The sequence below is a fragment of the Sphaeramia orbicularis genome, chromosome 22, assembly GCF_902148855.1.
Source record: "Sphaeramia orbicularis chromosome 22, fSphaOr1.1, whole genome shotgun sequence".
NCBI lineage: Eukaryota > Metazoa > Chordata > Actinopteri > Kurtiformes > Apogonidae > Sphaeramia > Sphaeramia orbicularis.
Window position 1 is genome coordinate 34,662,847 of NC_043978.1, and position 22,249 is coordinate 34,685,095.

Here is a 22,249-nt window from a genome sequence, read left to right on the forward strand (position 1 = left end):
AGAGAATGATAGCGCTATAGATATATGTTTACATACTCACATTGAGTTGTGACATTGACGAGAGGTTACAAACATAGTTTTACAGTACAATCTGCTCACTAGGCAGGTATTTAGACCACAGAGAACCAGACTAACAGTCACCGTCACTTATGCCTGAGCTTATGAGGTGAAAATGAGTTGAAATACGTATGATAAAAGCATAGTCATATACTGTATGTAACCCATCAGCTCCGATAAAGACCTCAGATAGATAAGTATGGCTATAATTGTGACTGAGTGCTAAAGTGGCACACACAGCTCAGACAGGACTTAGACATACAGTAGCACAGGTTTATCTGCACAATGAACATATTTAGACATGATGAACTTCACAATGACACAAGAGACATACATGACATGGAGATGCAGAACACCAAACGCAACAAACAGCAAATGTTTTGTCGAGGTAATGCTACTCCATTTGTCTTGAGGACTGAAACACAGACGCAGCGTTCAGGTTTGTCATGTCTCTACTGTGATAGAAATAATAATCTGTCAGGTTTATATTGACAGACATCATTTTTTCACAAAAATATTTTAAGTTCTCCACATTTAGTCTCTTCACTTACTTGATCCTTCTTCAGTTACCATCCCCAGACCCTCTGCCTTATTTTGCCTTTCAAAAGCATTCAAGTCCAGGACACTGACAGACATTAAACACAAAGTTACATATGCATTTATTCTCTACATTATATTATATGTTGCACGTGTTGAACAAAAAAATATATGGGTTATTGCATGACATTACCTGCATGACATCATTAGCCCAGATAAACTTTTGAAAAATCCAACATCCCTTTTTTCCTTCAGATAATCCAACATTTTCTGTAATGACACGAATATATAGTAAATGCTGACCGAAGCCGCTAAATGTATAATTCCTAAATGTATAATTGCTTTGTACCTGCTGGACCAGTATGTTTCCTCCATTCAGGATAGAAATGCCCAGTTTGAGAGTGAAGGTCACCATAGCAGCAAGACGACCTGATAAACACAAGTTACAACATCAGAATTATAAGAGAGTTGGTCTTTGTATGAAGGCTGACGTTTATATTTTTCTACCTTTGCTGGCACTGATCATTTGGAGCACCATCTCTGCAGCCCCACGCTCATGGAGTCTGCCTTGCTGGTACAGCATCTTTTGTTTCTCCATTTCCTTTTCCTGCAGGACAACAAAATATTCTTATTGAAGCATATAATTCAAAACTGACTAAAAAACCTCCCAAAGCACTATCCCTGAGAAATCCACACCACCTCAAATGTTTTTTCTTTGCCTTCCTCATCTTCTTCTTCTTCTTCACCTTCGGCACAACTCTGCAAGTGAAAACAGACTGTAAAACCTTGTGAATTTTGCTAAACTGCATGGCTTTAAGTAGGAGCAATTTAGATAATGAATTACCTTTGCCATCATATCCGCATATGCAATATACAAAGGATCCTCTTCCAAGGAACTGACAAAGAAGGATGACAAATGTCTAGTGGTTAAAGCTTGAGACACTAACATCTCATCTGTGAATAATTAGCAACTCTCAGTGATTGTATTTATAGCAATAAAGGTACTATAGTTAGCAAGAATTTAAAGAATAGTGCTGTAACACTGCTTGTGTTCTGCATCTCGTATAAAATATATGCACTAATTCAGCTTAATGCAACACTTTATTCAGTCGGAGGCAGGCCAAGATGACTACCCTGCACAGATGGAGCACACCATGCCGGTGCCAGGTGCTCAGGTGTACAGTAATGTGTGCGCTTTTGTATGAATTTACCTGCATTCAGTCAGAGCATTGTGGCTAAAATGCAAAATGAGTTGATGAAGAGGGTCTGGCTGCTTCCTGACCTCCTCTTCTTCTTCCTCTTCCACTTTGGGCTGTGTTTTCTGAACAAAGTCAAATGAGTCAATATGAGAGCTCATCAACTATCAGACTAAATCTGTACTATAACGTCTTGCACAAATGGTGATGGAATGTTCAACATTCGTATACCACTTACCTTAAAGGCATACAATTACCGTATGAAAGATGATTACAAAAAGTGATAGGATGCATTGATAGCATTAAGACAACATACCACAAACACAAGCACTGACATCTTTTGCATTGCAGGAATTGCAGGGATGTCTAAAGACATGCTGATACACATAAGACAGAAACACATACAAACAGAAAATGATGTTCAGCAGTGTTAAAGACTAAAGAATGGCATTTATCTCCATGAGCCCAGTACACACTATCATATACTCTGGTCAGTTTTATTTCAGATTATAAACATTACAACGATTTATTCATAGGGTTGCAGCGAAAATGGGTGTTTGGTTATGGTGTTTTGGTATCTATTTTGGCAATGGCTACTGCCACAGTACTGTGGCACAAAAATATTGATTTGTCTATTGCCACAGACCAATCAAATGTTAGCATTTGTACTAGAGCCAATCATGGATACTGTTACATGAACTCATTATCGTCTTGTTGCCACAATACTGTGGTCATATATGGTGTATCCTTCAGAGCATTCTTTTGTGCATTTTACTACCACAGTACAGTGGCAATTGATGGAAGAAACGACAAATTAGTGATAGTATATATTGTAGAATAGGAATTATTGTTCTAAATACTCTACATGTTGTTTTATGGTGTTCTTTGCTCTGTGCAGTCAGTGAGGCTGGAGAAGGTGGGTGGAGCTACATGTTAGATGCAGCAGTGTGATGTGTGACTTGTCAGTTCTGTGTCAGTTCAGTGTTTTGAGTGCTATGGTCTGAATTCTACACTCTGAATGTTGTCCCAGGGGCTGATTTATATCAATACCAGAATTACCTAACGGACACCCTTGGTGCCGTGCCCCCCATTCCCGCCCCCATTTGAAAATATTCTGGGGGAAAAAAAAGCTACTTTGACTGGGAATCAGAATCAAACCTGAGTCTTCTGTGTCGCAGTCTGATTAGTAACCGAGTGAGCTAATTCTCTGTTGGTTTTAAATCTGACCTATTTGCTTTTTGATTGCCTTGGTACTTTTCAGGATATAACAAGTTACCAGTCTATGATATAACAAGGGCACTGATTGGCTCTGTTGTAACAGACAAACCCCTATTTCGTGCCACAGTACTGTGTCAGTAGCCACTTCGATATATTTTTCCTCTGCTACACCCTAAACCTGTTTTATGATGCCCTGTGGCTTTAATTCTAGGAGGATATGCCTATTAAAGGGGAATAAGGAAGAATAGATTTTTTTTAAAGCTGTTTTCATTTAAATTTTATGTTCAATTGATTCTAGAGAAAATAAAGTGGTACACCCAGTGGCACAGTAATATATGAGCAGTTTCACTGTGCCTTCATGATAGTGAATTTGCAGAATTTATTAAAACTAAGTCAAAAATTTATTTCACAAAGGCTGTGAGCATTTTAACCAATCTCTGTTTAACACAGATTCTCATTAAAGCTACAAAGTGCTGCTTCTTATTTATTTATTTGTTTATTTCTTACATATTTTCTTGCTTTCCATTTCGGTATATTTAACCCCTAAAGTCCTAAACAGCTGCTGACGACCAAAAGCATTTACTGATCTAAAATGTTTCATAACTTTTGAACCACTAATCCTATCAATATGTTGAAATAATTCAAGTAAAAGTCAGTTTCCCAGCTTCCCAGCAGGATCAGATATGACACATTTAAACCTTAAGAGGCTCATTGATTCACTAATAAAACTCAAACAATTTGACGAATGACTGGTTGCAGACACTTGTTTTTGAGGTAAAAAAATTATACATTTTGGTGAAAAAGTCACATTTTCTTCCTTTTCTCTGTTTTGATGTAATAACCTTTGAATTTACTCTAGGGTTTTATGAACATCTGCACTGTTAGTAAATTAAATATAGGAAAATAACCAACTTTCAAAAAAAAAAAAAAAAAAAAATCCAAACTGCAGAGCATAATATTATAATGAATTATGATAAATCAGTTAGGAAAGCTTAACTGTAGAGAAATACATTCTAGGTCTTTCAGGGCTAATTTTTTTATGGATCTAAACAATTTTAGGAAATACACTGCAGCTTTCACAAATGTTCATGGTGATCCAAAGCATCATTACTTGATGCTTTCGTACCTCTACTGGATGGGATACAGCTTGGATTGAATTACCAGAGCGCTGACATCACCGCTGATATCATGCTTGCTAAAAATGGGTGTCTAGTTGAAGGTGAGAAACACTGTATGGATGGCTGAGTGTGACCCAGTGGTACACAGTGGAAGTGATACAAGTGAAGGAGACGCTCAGCCCCCCTCCCCATAGGACCAGGGGAACGACACAAGTACTTACTGCAAGGTCCTGCACTAGCTTCTCCTCAAAAGAGTACTCTTCTGTCTCTATCCATATTCTCTGATAGGCCAGGAGGAAGAGGTTAATAGAGCGATGCCTGAGGAGGGGTGAAAGCAAATTAGCTGGGGTTAGAAAGGAGAGGAGCAAAAGAGGGTGGGGGGCCCTTTAGGAAAAGTTAATGTCTGTTAGTAGTGGGTATAGGCAAATCCAACTGGTCACCTCAGAAAAGCTGTCAATTATTATTCAAAAGTTGTAAAATACTCCTCCCTGATAAAAAAAAAAATTAATCTGTGCATTAGAACTTCAGGTAATACTTGATAATTTTTAAACATTACTAGGATTAAGATCCTTGTAATAACCCTATAAGGCATTTGAAAGACTGCTTTTAATCATAATTTTTTGACATATTGCATTCATTCTAGATGGGGGAGCTGCAAAAAGTGGGTGATGTGTTAAATGTGTGATATCAGAGATGGCTGTGGTAAAGAAGGCAGCGTTGGTTATCCACAAACTGCAAAGCTGGTGGTTTAAACCCTGGCTTAGTTTATTCATCAATACAAGTACTTTGTCCAGTAAGATAATAAAGTGCTACATGACTGCTGTCTATTAACAAAAGTAGAAGATATTCGCTGCAAAATCCAACTTCAACTGTTAATAAAAGCATATTTAGCAATTATATAGTCTATTTCAAACATAACAGTGTAAATAATCATCAGACAATTAATTATAAGAGCCTTATTATAACGCATATTACAAAGACCTTAATACGAAGCAGCTCCAAGCCATAATTTGACTTGATACATGGGTTCTTTGACTTTAGCTGATGCACTTTTGCACAATTTTGCCAAGAGTCATATTAGATAAATATTATTCTTGTCCTATGTTAATTAAATATATAGCTCAGCCACCAGGCAGTTGTGTTAGAGACATGAAAATGAAGGAATTAAGCCTTGGAAACATTTACTGGAGACCCTGTTTGATGCCTGGCAACATCACAGTGACAATGAGAACCCACTGTGCACAGACTAAAACTTGTCAACCAAATACAGTAACCCCCTGTAAAATTACAAAATGTTGTTTTCATAATTCCAACACACTGTGGTAATTAGTGAGAGACAGAGGTGCTGCTAGGTGGATTGGAGCCCAACAGTCAGCCTGCAGACATAGCAGTTATTTCAACTGTCTGGCTCTCAACTAGAAAATAATGTATCCTCCAAAATGCTATACCACACTGTGGAGCATCTGATCAAAATCAAACTTGCTGGGTAAGTACCACTATGGACCAGTGGAAAGACCAACAGCAATATTTTAATGATGAATGGAAATCTACAGCGTAAACCATGCCTGTAGAAAAGCAAATGGTAGTTAAGGAAAGAATGCGGGAGTAATAGCAATAATGGGTCAGCACTATAGTACGTTACCGTCAGCATGGAGAGCAGACTGTCATAGTCTGTGTTCTCATGCATTATCTCCAGCCAAATATGTCGGTAGGCTTTCAGGAAGTAATTATTATTTTTGTGCCTGAGAAAAACGAGGTACAATACAATGTGACAGTGCAGCAGACAGAACAAAGATACAGAGATAAAAGAGAAACAACGACATCTGCATGTGTTAAACTTGAGGAGAGAAGACATTATCCACATGCTTCACACCCATCCCTCAAACTGAAATCCATGACTCCAAACAAAAACTATCAACTACCGCTGCTGTAAATACTGTCTAATAATTATAAATTATGCCGTGTCATATTTCACTGTCAACAGCTTTGAATAAATGAGTCATACTGTCAGGCAAGCAGGCAGCAACGTTTGAGCACATATTGAAGATGGCCACCCCCCAGGTTGGGCATCATAATTGTTTTCCTCCCTACTGTAGCTCTCTGCCTGACTTCCTGTGATTGAGTTACAGAGCAGCAGGGCATGAAATTGCTAGTGTCCCTTTTTTTCTATTCCTTGATAACAGCTGCAGGCTAGACATTTGTCCTACAAGCTGCGAGAGGGAGGCTGTGTATTAATGCAGGGTCAGAACCCAAGTAGGAAGAAATGAGTCAGAGACAAGAAGAGCGAATGTGGTGGTATTTAGCCAGAAAACATGGAGGTGACGCTAAAGCACTTGTGATGCTATTTCCCATCTGCTAGAGGCACTACAGGGAGTTGTGTGTTAATGTGTGTGCCATCTTGGATCTGTGAATATGAAGCTGTTGGCAGCATGATCATAAGAAATACAGGAGAAGCGGAAATACTAATGATGCGACAGTGTAGAATAATACCTGGGCAGATTATAAAGTGGAGCCATGCGGAAACACGCAACAACTGCTCGCTTCCTCTGCTTGGATAGCAACTTCTGCCACACGCATTTTTTGGACCTGAGTGGCTGCTCCACCTAATGGGAGGAAAAAGAGTCAGTGTCAGGAATGCACAAATAATCAGTGCCCTGTGATAGCATCCTACACCAGAAACACATGAAAAAAATAGATGCTATGGACTGACAAGTGACATTTTCATCAGTCACACAGCTTCCTTTTCTCCTCTAGCTGTAATTTGGTGGCTCATCATAAACCTGTCTGTGACTAAGTAAACGGAGAGTCACAACATAATGAGGTTGTCAGAGCAATTTTGCTGTCAAGAATCAATGCACCCTGTGATTTTATGTTAGGTTTTTGTGGCCGGGCTGAACACTGTTTTAAAAAAAACAGCAAAAGAAAGATATGATGTGGTTTTTATATCAGAATACAGTTGGTTACATGGTTTTGGGCTTTCATCTTAGTGTTATAGAGCTTATTTGTACCTTAACCCTTTTAAGACTGCCATTATAACAGGCTGCCTAGGTGTTTTTATGTTTTATTTGCAATAAGAGTCAGAAAATGTCTTTTTTGCCAATTCGTTTGCACCTTTGTTTTCAGAAAGACCATAACTATCAAAATCTGGGCATTAATTATTAGAATTAGAAATAATAAATATTTAAAACAGTGTGTTTTAGTAAAAAAGAAAAAAAACGGACTTGAAGTTTTTAGCATATTTATTATCAGAAACAACTGTAAAGGTCCATAATGAAACCTTATGAGATTGCAGAAATACATTTTCAACTATTTTACATCTGCTCAAACATGCTTTTTGGTTTTAAACATTCAGTATCCATATTATGGCTTCATATTTTTGGCGTTTTTTAGCCCGTGTGGAAGTCCCTAAACAGTTCCTTTCTAATTGTAATATATTCCCACATTGCTGCCATGTTGTAGTATCAGAAACCTCAGGATCTCAGTTTTCCGATGCAGTTTGAATTTTGTGGTACAAACAGTCAGGTGTTACAATAATTTGAATGCTGTAAAGTGCAAAATGCAGCACCGGAGAGATTGTCGTTGTTAAAAGGTTAAACAATTTAGCACCTTAAACCAACCTTTTCTGTCACTGCATTGTTCAAGAAACACCAATATTAATACCAGATAATAGACTAAGTTATGTTTGCAGATGTTTAAATGTCAACCAGACCTGCTCCAGGTTAAAAACAGCAGCAGAAATCCTCTGGATACGGTCCACCACCCTCTCAGGATCCGGAGGCCCCTCACTCCTCATTATTATATCCTTGTAGAGATTTAGCTGCCACCTCACCGCTGGGTCCTCGGACTGTGCATTACAAATAAATACAGTCAAATACGTATAATACAGAGCTGCAGTATATAGCACAGTTACTAAAAAAAAAAAAACAAGAAAAAAACAAAACAAAAAACAACTCCTTAAGAACAAACACATTTTTGTTCACCTTTACTCGAAGGTGTAGATTCTGATGAATATGATCTTTGACCTCATCATCTGTGTCTCTCTGTTGAGAAACAAAAGAGAAAACAAGTCCTTATAATTCGTACTTTGGGCCAGCTTGAAATAGTTTGAGAGTTCTATATACTGTCACGGAAAAAATTATTAGACCACCCTTTGTTTTCTTTAATTTCTTGTTCATTTTATTGCCTGGTACAACTAAAGGTACATTTGTTTGGACAAATATAATGATAACAACAAAAATAACTCATAGTAGTTTAATTTCAGAGCTGATATCTAGCCATTTTCCATGGTTTTCTTGATAATAACCAAAATCACTTCAGTTCTTACATCAATCGCTATGGCATTGCACTGTCAAAAACAATACTTTTAGGCATTCCATGTTTTCTTTTGTGTCTGTTTTAGTCACATAATACACACAGGAGTTAGCACTTGATTGCATAACCGTTGTTTTTGATGACTTTTGATGGTCTAATAATTTTTTCTGTGAGTGTATAACTTCTGGCTGAAAGAATCTTGTTTAGAATGATCATAATCAGACAAAACTTTTCCTACCAGGAGGTAACGAGTCTTTGCTAGAGAGATGAGCTCCTGGTCTCCTGGGGTGCACATGTTGAGACCAATAGGCAGCATCTTCTTCAGAGCAGCTACGATGAGTGAGGTCTGAATAGAGTAGAACTCTCCACGCCTCTTCTTGTGCTTTCTCTCTTGGTCTTGTCCTCCAGACTAAAGAAAATCATCATATTAACATAAAGCCAACAGACAATGCTAAAGAAAAACACAGGAAATATACAACCCAAATTCCACAAAAAAAAAAAAAAAAAAAAAGTTGGGACATTGTGTAAAATGTAAATAAAAAACAGAATGCAAAAATTTGCAAATCTCATTCACTCATATTTTTTACAGAACAGAACTAAGAAGACCTAGCATTTTAAGAAAAAAGATCATTTTTAATCTGATGGCAGCAACATATTTCAAAAAAGCTGGGATAGGGGTGAAAAAAAGTAAGAAAACTACGTGGTACTAAACAGAAACAGAAGATTTTGCATTTGACGTTTTTTCAAATTTTGTTCATTTGTGTCACAGAAGCAAAGTTGGACAAAAAGCTTCACCAATTTGAGAAACACTATGTCTACAAACTATGGAACAATTTCAAAATAATGTTCCAAAGTGTGAGAAGCGATTAAATACGTCATCTACAGTATAAAGTCCAATCAAAAGTCTCAAAGATTCAGGAGAAATCTCTGTGTGCAACAGGTATAACTGAAAAAATATCAGTTTATGAGAATGGTAAATAAATGCATTCAGTTGATGAACATTTTCCACAGTGTCCCAACTTGTTTTTGGAGTTGATGCTGTATATGTTCGGTAAAATGACATTTCCCCTTTTGTTTAGATTAATGTTGAACTAAAGTACCTGCTCCTTTAAACATTTAAACTTTGCATCAACTGTTTTTTTTTTTTTACTGGATCTCATTTCACAGTGGATACACTCATAATGTATTTGAACAAAAGCCAGAGGCAACTGAGGCATTTATTGTGTAGCTATGGCAAAATCAGCGACCAAACTACATCTGAGGCATTGAAGCATTTAGAAATCTTATTACTGAGCTGAAAAGTAAAACTAACGGACAGAATCTGGTCGAACCCCAAGATGGTACCGATCAGCAGAACTGAGCCAGGCTGAAGTCGCTGACTCAGTGAACGGACACATTAATACACAAACAGAGACACCCATACACACACAGCCTTACCACACATCAACTGCGACATAATGTAAACAGCTTGAGGTATCTAACACACCAGGGTACCACAATCCATCAACTGCAAACACACCAGTGACATATGATCACATGATTTTCAACCAAAGGGCTCGACTCCATTACTTAAGATGAAACGTGTTACGCCCACAAGGCAATGAGGAATGACTGAAGTTACTATGTCACACACTGTGATGAATGGAGCAAAGGGCACAAATAATCAAATGGCATAATATACAGTATATAACTACACTACAGACTAAACAGCACAGCGGCACAAGCTATTGGCTTTTCTGCTCGGCGACTGCAGCATACAAGCCAATAAGCTGGCAAGTAAACAGCTCATGCACTGCATCACTCTACCTTTTCCTTAAAGGACTGTTTGAGATAGAGACAGACAGAGAGAGACAGATAGAAGAAAAGGATGAGAGGGCAGTTAATGGGAGGCAGACAGTCCTGACATGGACGTGGACTGCAGCGAAAACCATTTGTTTGCCTTTAAACAACTAAATCAGGCAGACAAGAAAAAAAAAGCAAAAACGTATTAATCCCTGTAATATTCACCAGGGCTGAAAGTATGGAGGAATATAAGGAGAGAATAGGATGGATGTTAGTTTTTGTCTATTGCATGCGTGCTTAAATGCATCTACACACACATTTGTGAGTCAAAGACCACTTTTTTTAATCAGTTCATGAAGATTTTTGGGGTTTTTGCACACATATTTGGGTGTGTTTACAAGTAGCTCAGAACTTATGTGATGCATTTTACTGGTTAATATACTATAGTAGCACATGTACGCAAAATATATTGCGTTAACATGGCAGAGTAAATGTTAGCTCATGCGTAAACAAGTGACCTCGCAAGTAATTTATGTTCTTTTCACCTTTCTCATACAGAATCTGCACAAACACACATGTACTTACAAATATAAATCCATGGCACTATGTGTCAGTGTGCCATCATAAGTATGACTAAAAAGAGTGTGAATCCTCTGCCGATAATAAAGTTAGAAAACTACAAAGTTAAAAGGCACAATTGTGAGAGCTACTCAGCAGATTAAAAACCCACCTACCTTAGACATTTTGGTTTTATTATCTCCAGTTAAAAAGGAAAGATTGTTGATTTCATTCTGGACCACAAAGTTCTGCTCTTCTCTTTTGAAATTCTGAAGAAAAAGACATAAAGATCATCATTTTACGTTGCTGGTATGATACACAGCTCTGGAAAAAATTAAGAGACCACTGCAATTTCCTCTGAAATCAACTTGTCTGCATGTATTACAGCCATTCCATAACTGTGTCTGTTGAATTCTAACACAAGTACACCTTATTCTACTGAATAAACACCTGACCCATGTCTTATTTAAGAAGGAGAAATATAAAAACCTCTACTGTGGCCATCACTATCTTCTTATAATAGGCAAAACCAGTGCTATTAGTGCCACAAAAGTAATTGGAATCCAAAAATAACTACTGAAAACTACTGGACTTCTGCTCTGACAATGTTCCCAGACTCTGAGGACTGTTTTTTCTATCAGGACAATGCTCCTGGCCTGAGCTAGGTCAATAAAGGTGTGGATGACGGACCACCAGATGAAGACCCTGTCATGGCCAGCCCAATCTCCAGACCTGAACCCACTTTGAAAACTTCTGGAGGAAGATGGTTGGTCATAAGCCATGGAACATTGCTGAGCTTCTTGAATTTCTCTGCCAGGAGCTGCATAAAGTCATCCAACAGCAATGGAGGAGAGCCAAGACACGTAAAAAAGCTGTCATTGAAAACCAGGGTTATTCGACCAAATACTGATGTCTGAACTTTTACCAAGTTACAACATTAGCATTGTGTTGTTTAGAAATCAGTATGAACTTATTTGAATTGTTTGAGGTCTGAAAACACCTGCATTTTTTTTTGCTATTTTGACCATGTGTCGTGTTCTGCAAATACATGCTCTAAATAACAATTTTTATTTGAAATTTGGGAGGAATGTTGTTGGTAGTTTAGAGAATAAAACAAAAATGTTAATTTTACTCAAACACATACCTATAAATGGTAAAACCAGAGAAAGTGATAATTTTGCAGTGGTCTTATGTTTTTTCCAGAGCTGTATATATATGTATTTTTTTTTGGAAGTGTATAAGTTTAGATAACTTACATGTGACTTGCACCAAAGAATGAATATCTCTGCTACCATTCTGAAAAGCTCGTTGGAGTCAGCATCTGGTTCTTTCAGCCACCTGGACCTGCAGGAGAAGAGTATGAAGTACACGTTCATACTAACATCTGAACCATCTTCATCTATTTAGTTATTTAATTCAGCATCCACTGCTCAGTGAGCTAACCTGTTGTTATCCACGTAGCGGATGAGCATAGGGTAAAATGCGTATAGATCCCTACAAAGAACCGCAAACTCATCCAGAATGAGCAGCTCAGCCTCCTGAGTATCTCCTTTACAGTCTGCCTTGAGCAGCTCCTCCTCAGCCACCACCTTCACTGTCTTCTTCTTTAACTTCTCTAGTGTGGGCAGGAAGTGACTCTTCAGCAGGTCTGCACGTGCTTTACTGATGATGGGCTGCACATATACTGCAGAAAATCAAGGAGAAACGATAAAAAATAAAAGTCACTGTGTTGCAATTGTTTGACATACTTCTAAATTTGTACAACTCAGGAAAAGTTAAGAGAATATTCACTGAATCAATTTACAACCTCTAGAATGACATCAAGACAAAGATGGAATCTGTCAACCAAGGCAAACTGCTTACATTTTTGTGCCATGAAGGGACTACATGAGCCAACAGTAATAAGAAAAAGTTATGGCGAGCAAGGATATACAAATGAAAGATGTGCACAAAGTCAGATTTTCTCTATATATTGATATAAAAAAAAAAAGATTGATCAAAATCTAAATTTAATATGAACTTATTTTCTTTGTATTATTCGGTGCATAACAGCGTTTTTGTATCACAACTACTTAAACTACTGTAGCATGAACAGTAGTAGCTCTGTTGACACTTAAATCATCAGTTGCTATTTCAACAAAGCATTACTTCTGCTGATTATTAAACAAATCTATTTTGCTGTATTTGTATCATAGTTTGCAGGGCTGTGTGATGTACTACAATACAAGTTACCTTTTTCACAAGTCAAGATAAACAATTAATTGATCTATCATTAAAACAATCAAACAGGCAGATGAATCAATCACCCCATACACACGGCGCTATACAGGGTGGGGAAACAAAATTTACAATGAACATTTAGTTGTTTTTTCTCAGCAGGCACTACGTCAATTGTTTTGAAACCAAACATATATTGATGTCATAATCATACCTAACACTATTATCCATACCTTTTCAGAAACTTTTGCCCATATTAGTAATCAGGAAAGCAAACGTCAAAGAGTGTGTGATTTGCTGAATGCACTCGTCACACCAAAGGAGATTTCAAAAATAGTTGGAGTGTCCATAAAGACTGTTTATAATGTAAAGAAGAGAACGACTATGAGCAAAACTATTATGAGAAAGTCTGGAAGATACTATTAAAGAAGAATGGGAGAAGTTGTCACCCGAATATTTGAGGAACACTTGCACAAGTTTCAGGAAGCGTGTGAAGGCAGTTATTGAGAAAGGAGGAGGACACATAGAATAAAAACATTTTCTATTATGTAAATTTTCTTGTGGCAAATAAATTCTCATGACTTTCAATAAACTAATTGGTCATACACTGTCTTTCAATCCCTGCCTCAAAATATTGTAAATTTTGCTTCCCCACCCTGTAGAGTGGCCTGTTCATGTGATATAGGACACACACTGCATTTATTTTGTAAAATAAAAACAAAAACTCCTCCTCTGAACTACCTGAGGGATCACTACAGTCTGATCTAATCTAAAAATTACATTATCTTTTTCCTACAGTGGATACAAACAGTAATGAGCCTGACATTAGGGGTAAGTAATTTAAGAGCTAACTGATGCAATCTGATGTTTCCAGAAGTGGATGCATGTGTTTCTCCAGTGCTCTTCACTCTTATCATGCAGTACAGTATTGAGCTGCAATAGGAGTCTCCACCCACCTGCAATTCTCTTCATCCATGAGGCTTCGTCAATGCCCAGGTTGTTGTTCAGGATCTTCAGGATGTTGCCCAGAATCAGGCTGAGATGCTCTGAGGTAACGGTGGTGCAGCAGATGCTCCCGCCGCTGGCTGGCTGGTTCTCAGGCCCCCGTTCCCACCAGTAAGACAGATAGTTGCACAGCATTGGTAGGACCACCTCAATCACATGTGGCATCTCTGTGTACCGCGCTCCTGACTCCGCCATGTCATTGATGTCCTTCATTAGACCGTCCAGCCGTGGCATCCCAGGGCACACATTCTCAACTGAGTCTGGAATTCCAAGGACTAAAAACAACCATAGGGGACGTACATGTGATTACAACCAGCAGCGGTGGAAGCATTAAGGTACTTTATTTATGCAAAAGCAGCATGCTACTGTTGGAGCTGCTGGAGGTGGAGCTCATTTGTTTTTACATCCAGTTTTATAAACACCAGAAAATACGAGTTCTGTCAATCTGTTTACCACTTTTCGACCTTGACACTGATTTTGGATTTTTGTTGAGATGTTGGATATTTTGACTTTTTATTGAAATGGAATCGTGAGACATTTAGTGAAAAAATCATTATTAATGGAACAGTTAACTACTCATTATATTAGAGACTCTACTCACCTGGACTGTTCTCCCTGCTGCCCCCTGGGAAGAGGTTCCACAGTATCAGGACCAGAACAGCCAGATTTTACCTGGACAGCCCCCTTCTTTTCCCCACATTCATACAATGCACCTTCTGAACTTTTTCATTAGATAACATATAAAAGGGCATTATAATATCACATGTGCAATATTTTATTATTGTCATAACCAGTTGTAAAGTTTTGTTGTATATATTGTCAGTTTTTGATTTTGCCCTGTGCATGCAGATGTATTTTTACATACTTTATTTTTTAGATTTTACCACTTATGCCATATTTTTATAAGGTGAGTCCAATGGTGAGTAAATGCACTGACATTATGTTCTAAATGTACACTAGCTGGTGTATGTTTTTGAATGACAATGAAGTGCCTATTCTATTCTATTCTACTTTATTTTGTTTTATTCTATTCTATTTTATTTTGTTTTATTCTACTCAGAAGTACCTTTGATGTGACACAACTTAACACTTCTTATTGCGTTATTATTTATTCATTTATTTAGTTATTCATTTTATATATATATATATATATTTTATGTTTATATAAAATAATCCTCTTAAATGCTACTAGTAACTGAAACTGACAAATAAATGTACAGTAACAAGTGCAATATTTGCCCCTGAGATGTGGTGGAGTGGATGTACCAAGCAGCACAAAATGAAAATACTAAATACTTATACTCAAATACCGCATGATTTTGAAAAAGAAAAGAAAGGGTGTGGGCGGAGGTGAGGAGGGACTGAAAGGGCAGGTGTGGATGTGTGTGACAGGAGTGGTTCAGGGGACAGAGACTCACAGGACACCTATGTATGAGTCACTGAAAGCATTTATACTGCTTTACCACCCCAAAAAAATCAATATCACTTTAAGTGTATACTATATTTAGAATATTTTTACCACTTTACCCAGCTGTCATACAGTTCTTTCCCACAGGGACCTGAAGCCCTAAAGTGCTCTTCAAACCATACAATTATAGTAGTTCTATAGACACCAGGGTCATCCAGCTGGCTTGTATGAATATATGACTTTTTTTTTTTTAACATAACACACTGTATCTAACTAAGTCCGTTTTTGTTTAGTTTTCAAATATATCTAGTGGTTCAGAATATGGTAATTTGATGGCTTCAGTTCCCAATAGAAAAAAATATGAGTCCTTCTAAAGACCATGTGAGCCCCACACCTGATTTTTATGCAAAACTTCATGGTGGAGTATAATCCCATAAGGTTACATCTGCATTAAAGTGGGAAGTATTAACATAATTTTAATACAGAAAGTGGTGTGCTGAGGAATTTTCAGCCATAAAAAGAATTTTTAGGAAGTTTGGCATATTTTATACCTATCACCAACATTCACAAAAAAGACTCAAATTTAAACATGTTGTCACTGCACATGTTTATATAACTTCAGGTAAATTATGTAAGCATGAGGAGAAGGTAATTGTGTATATCCTCTGAGTGTGTTTTATTTCTAAAGATGGTATCAGTTCCACATAAACTCACTAGCTCGGTCTCTGGCACTCTTGGTATTGAAGACAGAGCAGGGGTTGTACATGTTGAGCATGGGCTCGAGGAACGCCACCGGCATGGCCCCAGCCAGGGTGGCCAGGCACTGGCCAAGGGCTGGCAGCTGTCTGAGGGGACAGAAGGGGTGAGAGTGGGTGAGGACTGCAATGAATGTCACTTTTCTTGCACATTTTTCTTACTAAGCCTTTGATTCCCTCATACCTTTCTACATAGATGTTTTTCCCAGTACCCAGAGCATAGAGGCTGGTGAGGATTCGGTAGCAGGACACTTGGACATCATCCACTGGAGGGAAAAAAAAAAGAAATTCAGAAGAATAATCTAAATTGTGTATGATATATTAAAAGGCACTGGATACAGAGGGATACATACTCACTAAAGTTTCACTATGCAGTATTTTTTGGCCGTCATTGGGCATACTTTTCATAACAACCTATCAGCATAATTTAATTCAATTCAATCCACTTGGCTCTATTTCCAGGCTTTAAAACATTCAGCCTCTGATTGAAGATTTCAGCCAATCTGAGGTGTTTTCTGAGGGGTGTGAAAACAGTTATAATGACCGATCACTGTCAAGAATCAATCAGACATGTCACTACTGTGGAAACTTTGTGGATTGTCACAGAAGCAATATGACAGCTCCTAACGTTGACAACTGGACATGATTTTTTCATAGTAGCATGAGCTAGTGTTACAAGAACTATCTTCATATGCAGTCTATGCTTAAGACAGAGAAGATGCATGGTATTTTCAGATTTTCCCCTGATTTCTGCATTCTGAAGCTTTAAATTATACCTGATCTTACAGTATTAAGCATTATGTCCCCAGTTACTGCCATATCCTCCTGAGACCCAAGTGAAAATTTTAGCTTTTTTACATTAAACAATTGTCTTGATTGGAAACTGCATAATGCAACAGTTTTTTTCAGACATATTTTTTACATTATTTTTTATTTATTACCTCTGCCAGGAGGTATTGTGATCACTTTGCTTTGTGTGTTTGCATGCTTGTGTGTTTTTTTGTTTGTTGTTTGTTTGTTAGCAAGATAACTCAAAAAGTCATGGACGGATTTTCATGAAATTTACAGGAAATGTTGATACTTGCACAAGGAACAACTGATTAAATTTTGGTGGTGATCGAGGGGGGGGCAGATCTGTCTTGGCGGAGGTCTGCGCTCTCCGAGTGCTTTTCTTGTTTATTAATTAATTAATTTATTTTTAATGGAATGTCCTTTGCAATGAACAGCATTTTTTAAGTAAAACTGTAAAACTTATGTCCCCTACAGAGGACAATAATGTATTGCTGGGTCCAGGGGCGCTGCTACCAATTGTGAGCTCCATGAAAGGTAAATGTTGTGGGCCCTTTCATAAACTTCCGTATCTTGTCGATCTGTCGGAGCAGGGGTGGGGTGAGGGGGTGTGTATGTAGGGGTGCGGTCCATACATAATGTCACATAGGCTAGCGTGAAAATGAAACTGAAACTTAACATGCTTTCAGCGTCCGACTCCTGACTTCTATTCCTCTCTTATACAGCGGATCTTACATGAAATTTTCACAACTTCTAGCCTGTATCCACTGGACCCCCTCCACTGTGCTATGTGCCCCCCATAAATGCTGGGCCCCATGAATTTGTCATGTTTAACACCCCCTTATCAGCGCCCCAGGCTGGGTCTCAGGAGGATATAGAGATATTTAGGGATGACAGTCAAATACTGTGTTTCATGGTGTCAGGGTGTAAAAAAAGACACTGTATTACAATAAAATGGTACTTGGCTCCAGTTTTTCAACAGCTTCTCACACTTGTTTGATCATCCCTTAGCTGTCAAGACTCACAGAGCAGGTCGACTCCAAAGTGATGCTGAGTGATGTGTTCAAACAGAGCAGTTAAGATGGGAAGCAGCGCTACAGTGGTATAGTTGATATTCTGTGACACGCCTTTCATCTGGGAGCGAGAGTGAGTGAACTTCCCCAGTTTCAGGTTCTCAAACGTCTTCTCCAGGTCCTCTGCAGCGTTCTCAAAGAATGTCCTCAGCCCCACCCTCACCAGCTCTGAGCCAGACTTCATCACCGTCCTGTTGGAGTGAAAGAGGGGGTGATAAATGACGGAAGCCTAATAAGGAGATACACAAGGGCAGGGCTATAATAAACCACTGGTATGCAAAGGACAGCACTGTTTACCCACAGTAGGACACGCTCAAATATGCAATTACTTCATTCTCGCAGCCTGTGAAGGTTTTAGTTGTGAAATATGAAACGTAAGTACCAACCTGACTGACCTTACTCTGAAACATAAATGATTCATTTAATGAATTAGGTGGATATTCAAATCCAAGGTGAGTTTGCTCATGTTGGAGTTGTAGACACACTATGTGACACACTGAAACAGCACAATGCATTAATATGATTAGCCTGTCCGTTTTCAGTTTGTAACACAGCTAAATGAATTACCCATTGGTAAGCCTTGATGTGTGTGATGTGTTTGAAGGAGAAATGAAAGGCAGAGTCTGTGGAGATCAGCTATAGCTCTTCAGCACAAATAAGACACAATAATACACCATCTCATTATGTGTGAGCTGCATTAACAAACAGTATAATTTATTTCAAGTACACTACATGCCTTGGGCAACATGTACTGCATAAAATTTGTTTTACTTATTTAAATGCCAGAGGATGCTTTGTTAATGTCAGTGACTCCTATAAGATACTGGAGCACAAACTAAAAGAAAACACCCCTCAGCAATACGGCCCACTTCAGAATCCTAAAGTGATTAAATTGTAAATCACAGTTTTACAATCAACTGTAAACGGCTTCTCAAGCCATTAGTGTTTAAATGCATCATTACTACCTTTAGTGAAAATGTTCACATTTATAATCGACTTGATTGCATTATATTATTATTCATTTCTTTTTACTCATTATGTCATTGAAAGAAATGATGTTTATAGATATATAACCATCATTTCTTTTACTTTTATGCCATTTTTATTTATCCCTCTACTTCATGGAAGGTATGCAAATGACATTCTTTTATTTTGTTTAAAGTACAACTAAGTCAAGGTGAGGTCATTCTATAAGCCTTTTGAGTTTCCAACCTCACCTGCACATTTTCGTACCCTTCTCTCTATCAAGAGGGACATGTACATGTATTTTTATACTGTATGTGCAAATAAATAAATAAATAAAAAGATTTTCCATTTGCTGGTTTTTATTTCAAGGAGTAGACTCAAGGCTGCCAGGCTGTTTGTGAGTTCTGAGTGCTGACAAAGTGGTGCCCACCTGGTGTCCAAGGTGTGTGCCAGGATATGCAGACAGCTCACCATGGTGGTGGAGTCGCTCCCTACAAGACACCAGCAACACAAAAACCATCACTATGACATGAGCATACACCCTGCAGCCCATGTGAAGGACACTTTGACCTGAGATGAGCCACTTGAATTAACCTCAACAAGACCAACTAATCAATTCTGCATGTTTAGGGCTTAGTTAGCTGATGGGTCAATAGCAAGGTTACCACCTAGGGCCAATTCAGAGGGGTTAAGGTCACACCGTAATTTTAGAGCTTCAAATGCAAATAAAGCTCTTAAAATACATACTTGAGATATGGTAAAATGATCATACTGACAGAAAACACACATACACGGCTGACCAGTCACTGGTATTCATCTTACCAAAGAGTGAAATCCTATGTCTGACAAGAGCTGCCAGTTTACAAAACAGGCTGGAAGTGTGAGACAGAGAAGGAAAGAAGAGCAGAAGAGTGAGTGATAAAGTCTTTCAGGTTTTAAGCAAAGAATGGACAAATGGTTAAGCTGTGTTACTGCATGAGTGTTATAAGTGTGGACCTGGTGACCATCTCCTTCTCCTTGTTGGAGGCGTAACCACTGCTGCTCAGGTTCTTATTTGGTGAAGAGAGGAAATAAAGAGAGTGGTTCTTGAAGTACTGGTCGATGAGAGGGAGAAGAACCTGAGGGAGGGGGGCATTGATAACAATAAGCTCAGGCTGGACAAACAGACATTATACATTTCTCAGTACGTCACAGCCTTACTTTGGCAAAAAACTTGATTTCTTGTTCATGAGGTGAGCGGTCTGTTTTTCCACTGGCGGCCATGGCCTCTGGATGGAAGACAGAAAAGAGATAGAATGTTTAGCGTTAGGAAACAGGACTATCTCATGTGTTTTACCTTTGTGTCACTTGTAATGGTGTCATACCCAGGTGGGAGATGAACTCCTGAGCTGAGTCGACATACTTGAGCAGCTTCTTGAGGAATTTATAAGCAAACCTCTTCTCCATTGAGGAGGAATCCTGTTCTAAATCTTTCAAACCTCTGCAAAAGAAGAAGATGTAGCTCTTAGATAGAAATTGTTTCTATTTGGTTTCTATTTTTAACAGTTAGTAAATGGAAAATGATTTGCAGATTCACACAATAATAATAATCTTTGATTTGCTCAGATATGTAAAAGAGTAACTCTGTACTCTTCCTGCATGCCTATTTATCAGCTGATTTTTTTTCCTGGTGCTTTTACCTACACTGTTAAACCTTTCTGTTTGCATTTTCATGACCTGTGTGTGCTGCTTAAATCAGATTCAACTGTGCAAATCAGCCCTGGGGCGTAACAAACTCATGACATGTCACTTGCAGAGGATATCTAAAAGAATGTAACACTCCAAGAAGAAGGTTAGAGAAACGAATATGCAAAAACAAAAAAGATTTACAGGAAGAACTTGGGGAATGAATGCTGAAAAGGAATACTGAGTTATTCTTTTAAAAATCAGATTGAAACCAGTACTGTTGCTTTAATAGAATATTTAAGCCATTTATTTCTCTTATTTTTCTAAAATTCCAATATTTATTTCATAATCAAGATGTGTTTGTTAAAGGTAATTATTTATCAATAGATCTATATTTCATTGGTTATTCTTTTTATAATTTCATATTTTATTGTAAAATGTCTGATGAGATGTAATTTTCTTCAATCCTGTACAATATTTTGTCTGATCACTGTGATCCTTCATAAACAAATACAAAGTTAGAAAGGCTGCAAAGTTTCTTCAAGCATCAGTATGATCAAATATACAGTGGATAACATCTTCAGTGTTCACCTTGTGATGCTGTAACCATTGATCTGCAGGAAGCGAAACAGGTCCTGGGCCTTCTCTCGATCACGAGCCTTCTCCTTGGCTGTCAGTGTGTCGTAGGGCACCAAGAGCGGGTGTGTCCCCCCACCTGAACCCCCACAAAAGCCAGTATTCAGTAAATCTTTAATTTTTAATTTTTTGATGTCTTCAAACAAATAGTACAGTATGGGTCCATGAATGACTTCATTAGTAAATCACCTCTGCTTCCAAGGTCACTCTTCTTCTTCTTAGCCCAGATGTTATGGTAATTTTCTGCCACCACCTCCACCATCCCCTTGGACCAAAGACAGGAAAGACAAACCCAACATATCAGAGAGGAGCATGTTCCACCCACACAGTTCATTAGCATTCTGGAAGTGCTGCTTTTCATCTCGTATTCAGAGTGAGTGATCACTTGATTTAAAAGGACGAAGGGACAACAAAACAAATGTGGGTCACCCACCTGCAATTCTCTGGAGAGAACCACATTGCTTGTGTCAATCGGACTCGGATTGAAACCATTTGCCTGGAAATTATGAAATGATACATACATACGGTGAGGCACAAAATATTATTGGTCATAAATAAACACTTTTATGAGAGAAAATTCTTGTTGCTATTTGAATAGCAGAGGATAATAGTGTCTTTTTAGAAATTTGTCACTTCATACAAGTGGATTAACCACAAAATAATCTTTATGAACCATAAATAACTGATCTGCCATGCACAGTATGCTATGTAAGTGCATGTAAATTGTATTATCCTCTAAACTGGCAGCAGCTCCAAGCATAGGTGTCTATTTTTTAAGGACTAATATTAAGCTGTTTGTTCAAGGGAGTGTCAAAAAAATCTTAAATCACCACAAATAGGTATTTGTAATTAGAAAAAAATTAACTCACCTTTTGACTTCAAAGTTCAGTTTTAATATCTTTTCTTGGGCATTTGCTTTTATTATTATTACAGAGAAAAAAGGGAATGCCATATAGCA

General features: G+C 38.0%; 1 protein-coding gene across 1 annotated transcript in view; it reads right to left on the reverse strand.

The window, feature by feature from the left end:
• LOC115413408 (ryanodine receptor 3) overlaps nt 1-22,249 on the reverse strand; it is a 126,853-nt gene that overhangs the window by 13,212 nt on the left and 91,392 nt on the right. Inside the window, exons 58-85 of the mRNA XM_030126223.1 lie at nt 21,725-21,787; nt 21,481-21,556; nt 21,247-21,370; nt 20,355-20,470; nt 20,191-20,258; nt 19,987-20,108; nt 19,813-19,862; nt 19,421-19,481; nt 17,977-18,215; nt 16,347-16,428; nt 16,122-16,252; nt 13,951-14,274; nt 12,221-12,461; nt 12,034-12,121; nt 10,954-11,046; nt 10,244-10,258; nt 8,676-8,846; nt 8,107-8,166; nt 7,836-7,970; nt 6,617-6,729; nt 4,348-4,444; nt 1,806-1,915; nt 1,439-1,490; nt 1,294-1,353; nt 1,102-1,201; nt 944-1,023; nt 788-864; nt 609-682 (exon numbers count right to left, since the gene is read on the reverse strand). Of these exons, the coding sequence (XP_029982083.1) occupies nt 609-682; nt 788-864; nt 944-1,023; nt 1,102-1,201; nt 1,294-1,353; nt 1,439-1,490; nt 1,806-1,915; nt 4,348-4,444; nt 6,617-6,729; nt 7,836-7,970; nt 8,107-8,166; nt 8,676-8,846; nt 10,244-10,258; nt 10,954-11,046; nt 12,034-12,121; nt 12,221-12,461; nt 13,951-14,274; nt 16,122-16,252; nt 16,347-16,428; nt 17,977-18,215; nt 19,421-19,481; nt 19,813-19,862; nt 19,987-20,108; nt 20,191-20,258; nt 20,355-20,470; nt 21,247-21,370; nt 21,481-21,556; nt 21,725-21,787 (3,022 nt within the window). The remainder of the gene's footprint in view (nt 1-608; nt 683-787; nt 865-943; nt 1,024-1,101; nt 1,202-1,293; nt 1,354-1,438; nt 1,491-1,805; nt 1,916-4,347; nt 4,445-6,616; nt 6,730-7,835; nt 7,971-8,106; nt 8,167-8,675; nt 8,847-10,243; nt 10,259-10,953; nt 11,047-12,033; nt 12,122-12,220; nt 12,462-13,950; nt 14,275-16,121; nt 16,253-16,346; nt 16,429-17,976; nt 18,216-19,420; nt 19,482-19,812; nt 19,863-19,986; nt 20,109-20,190; nt 20,259-20,354; nt 20,471-21,246; nt 21,371-21,480; nt 21,557-21,724; nt 21,788-22,249) is intronic.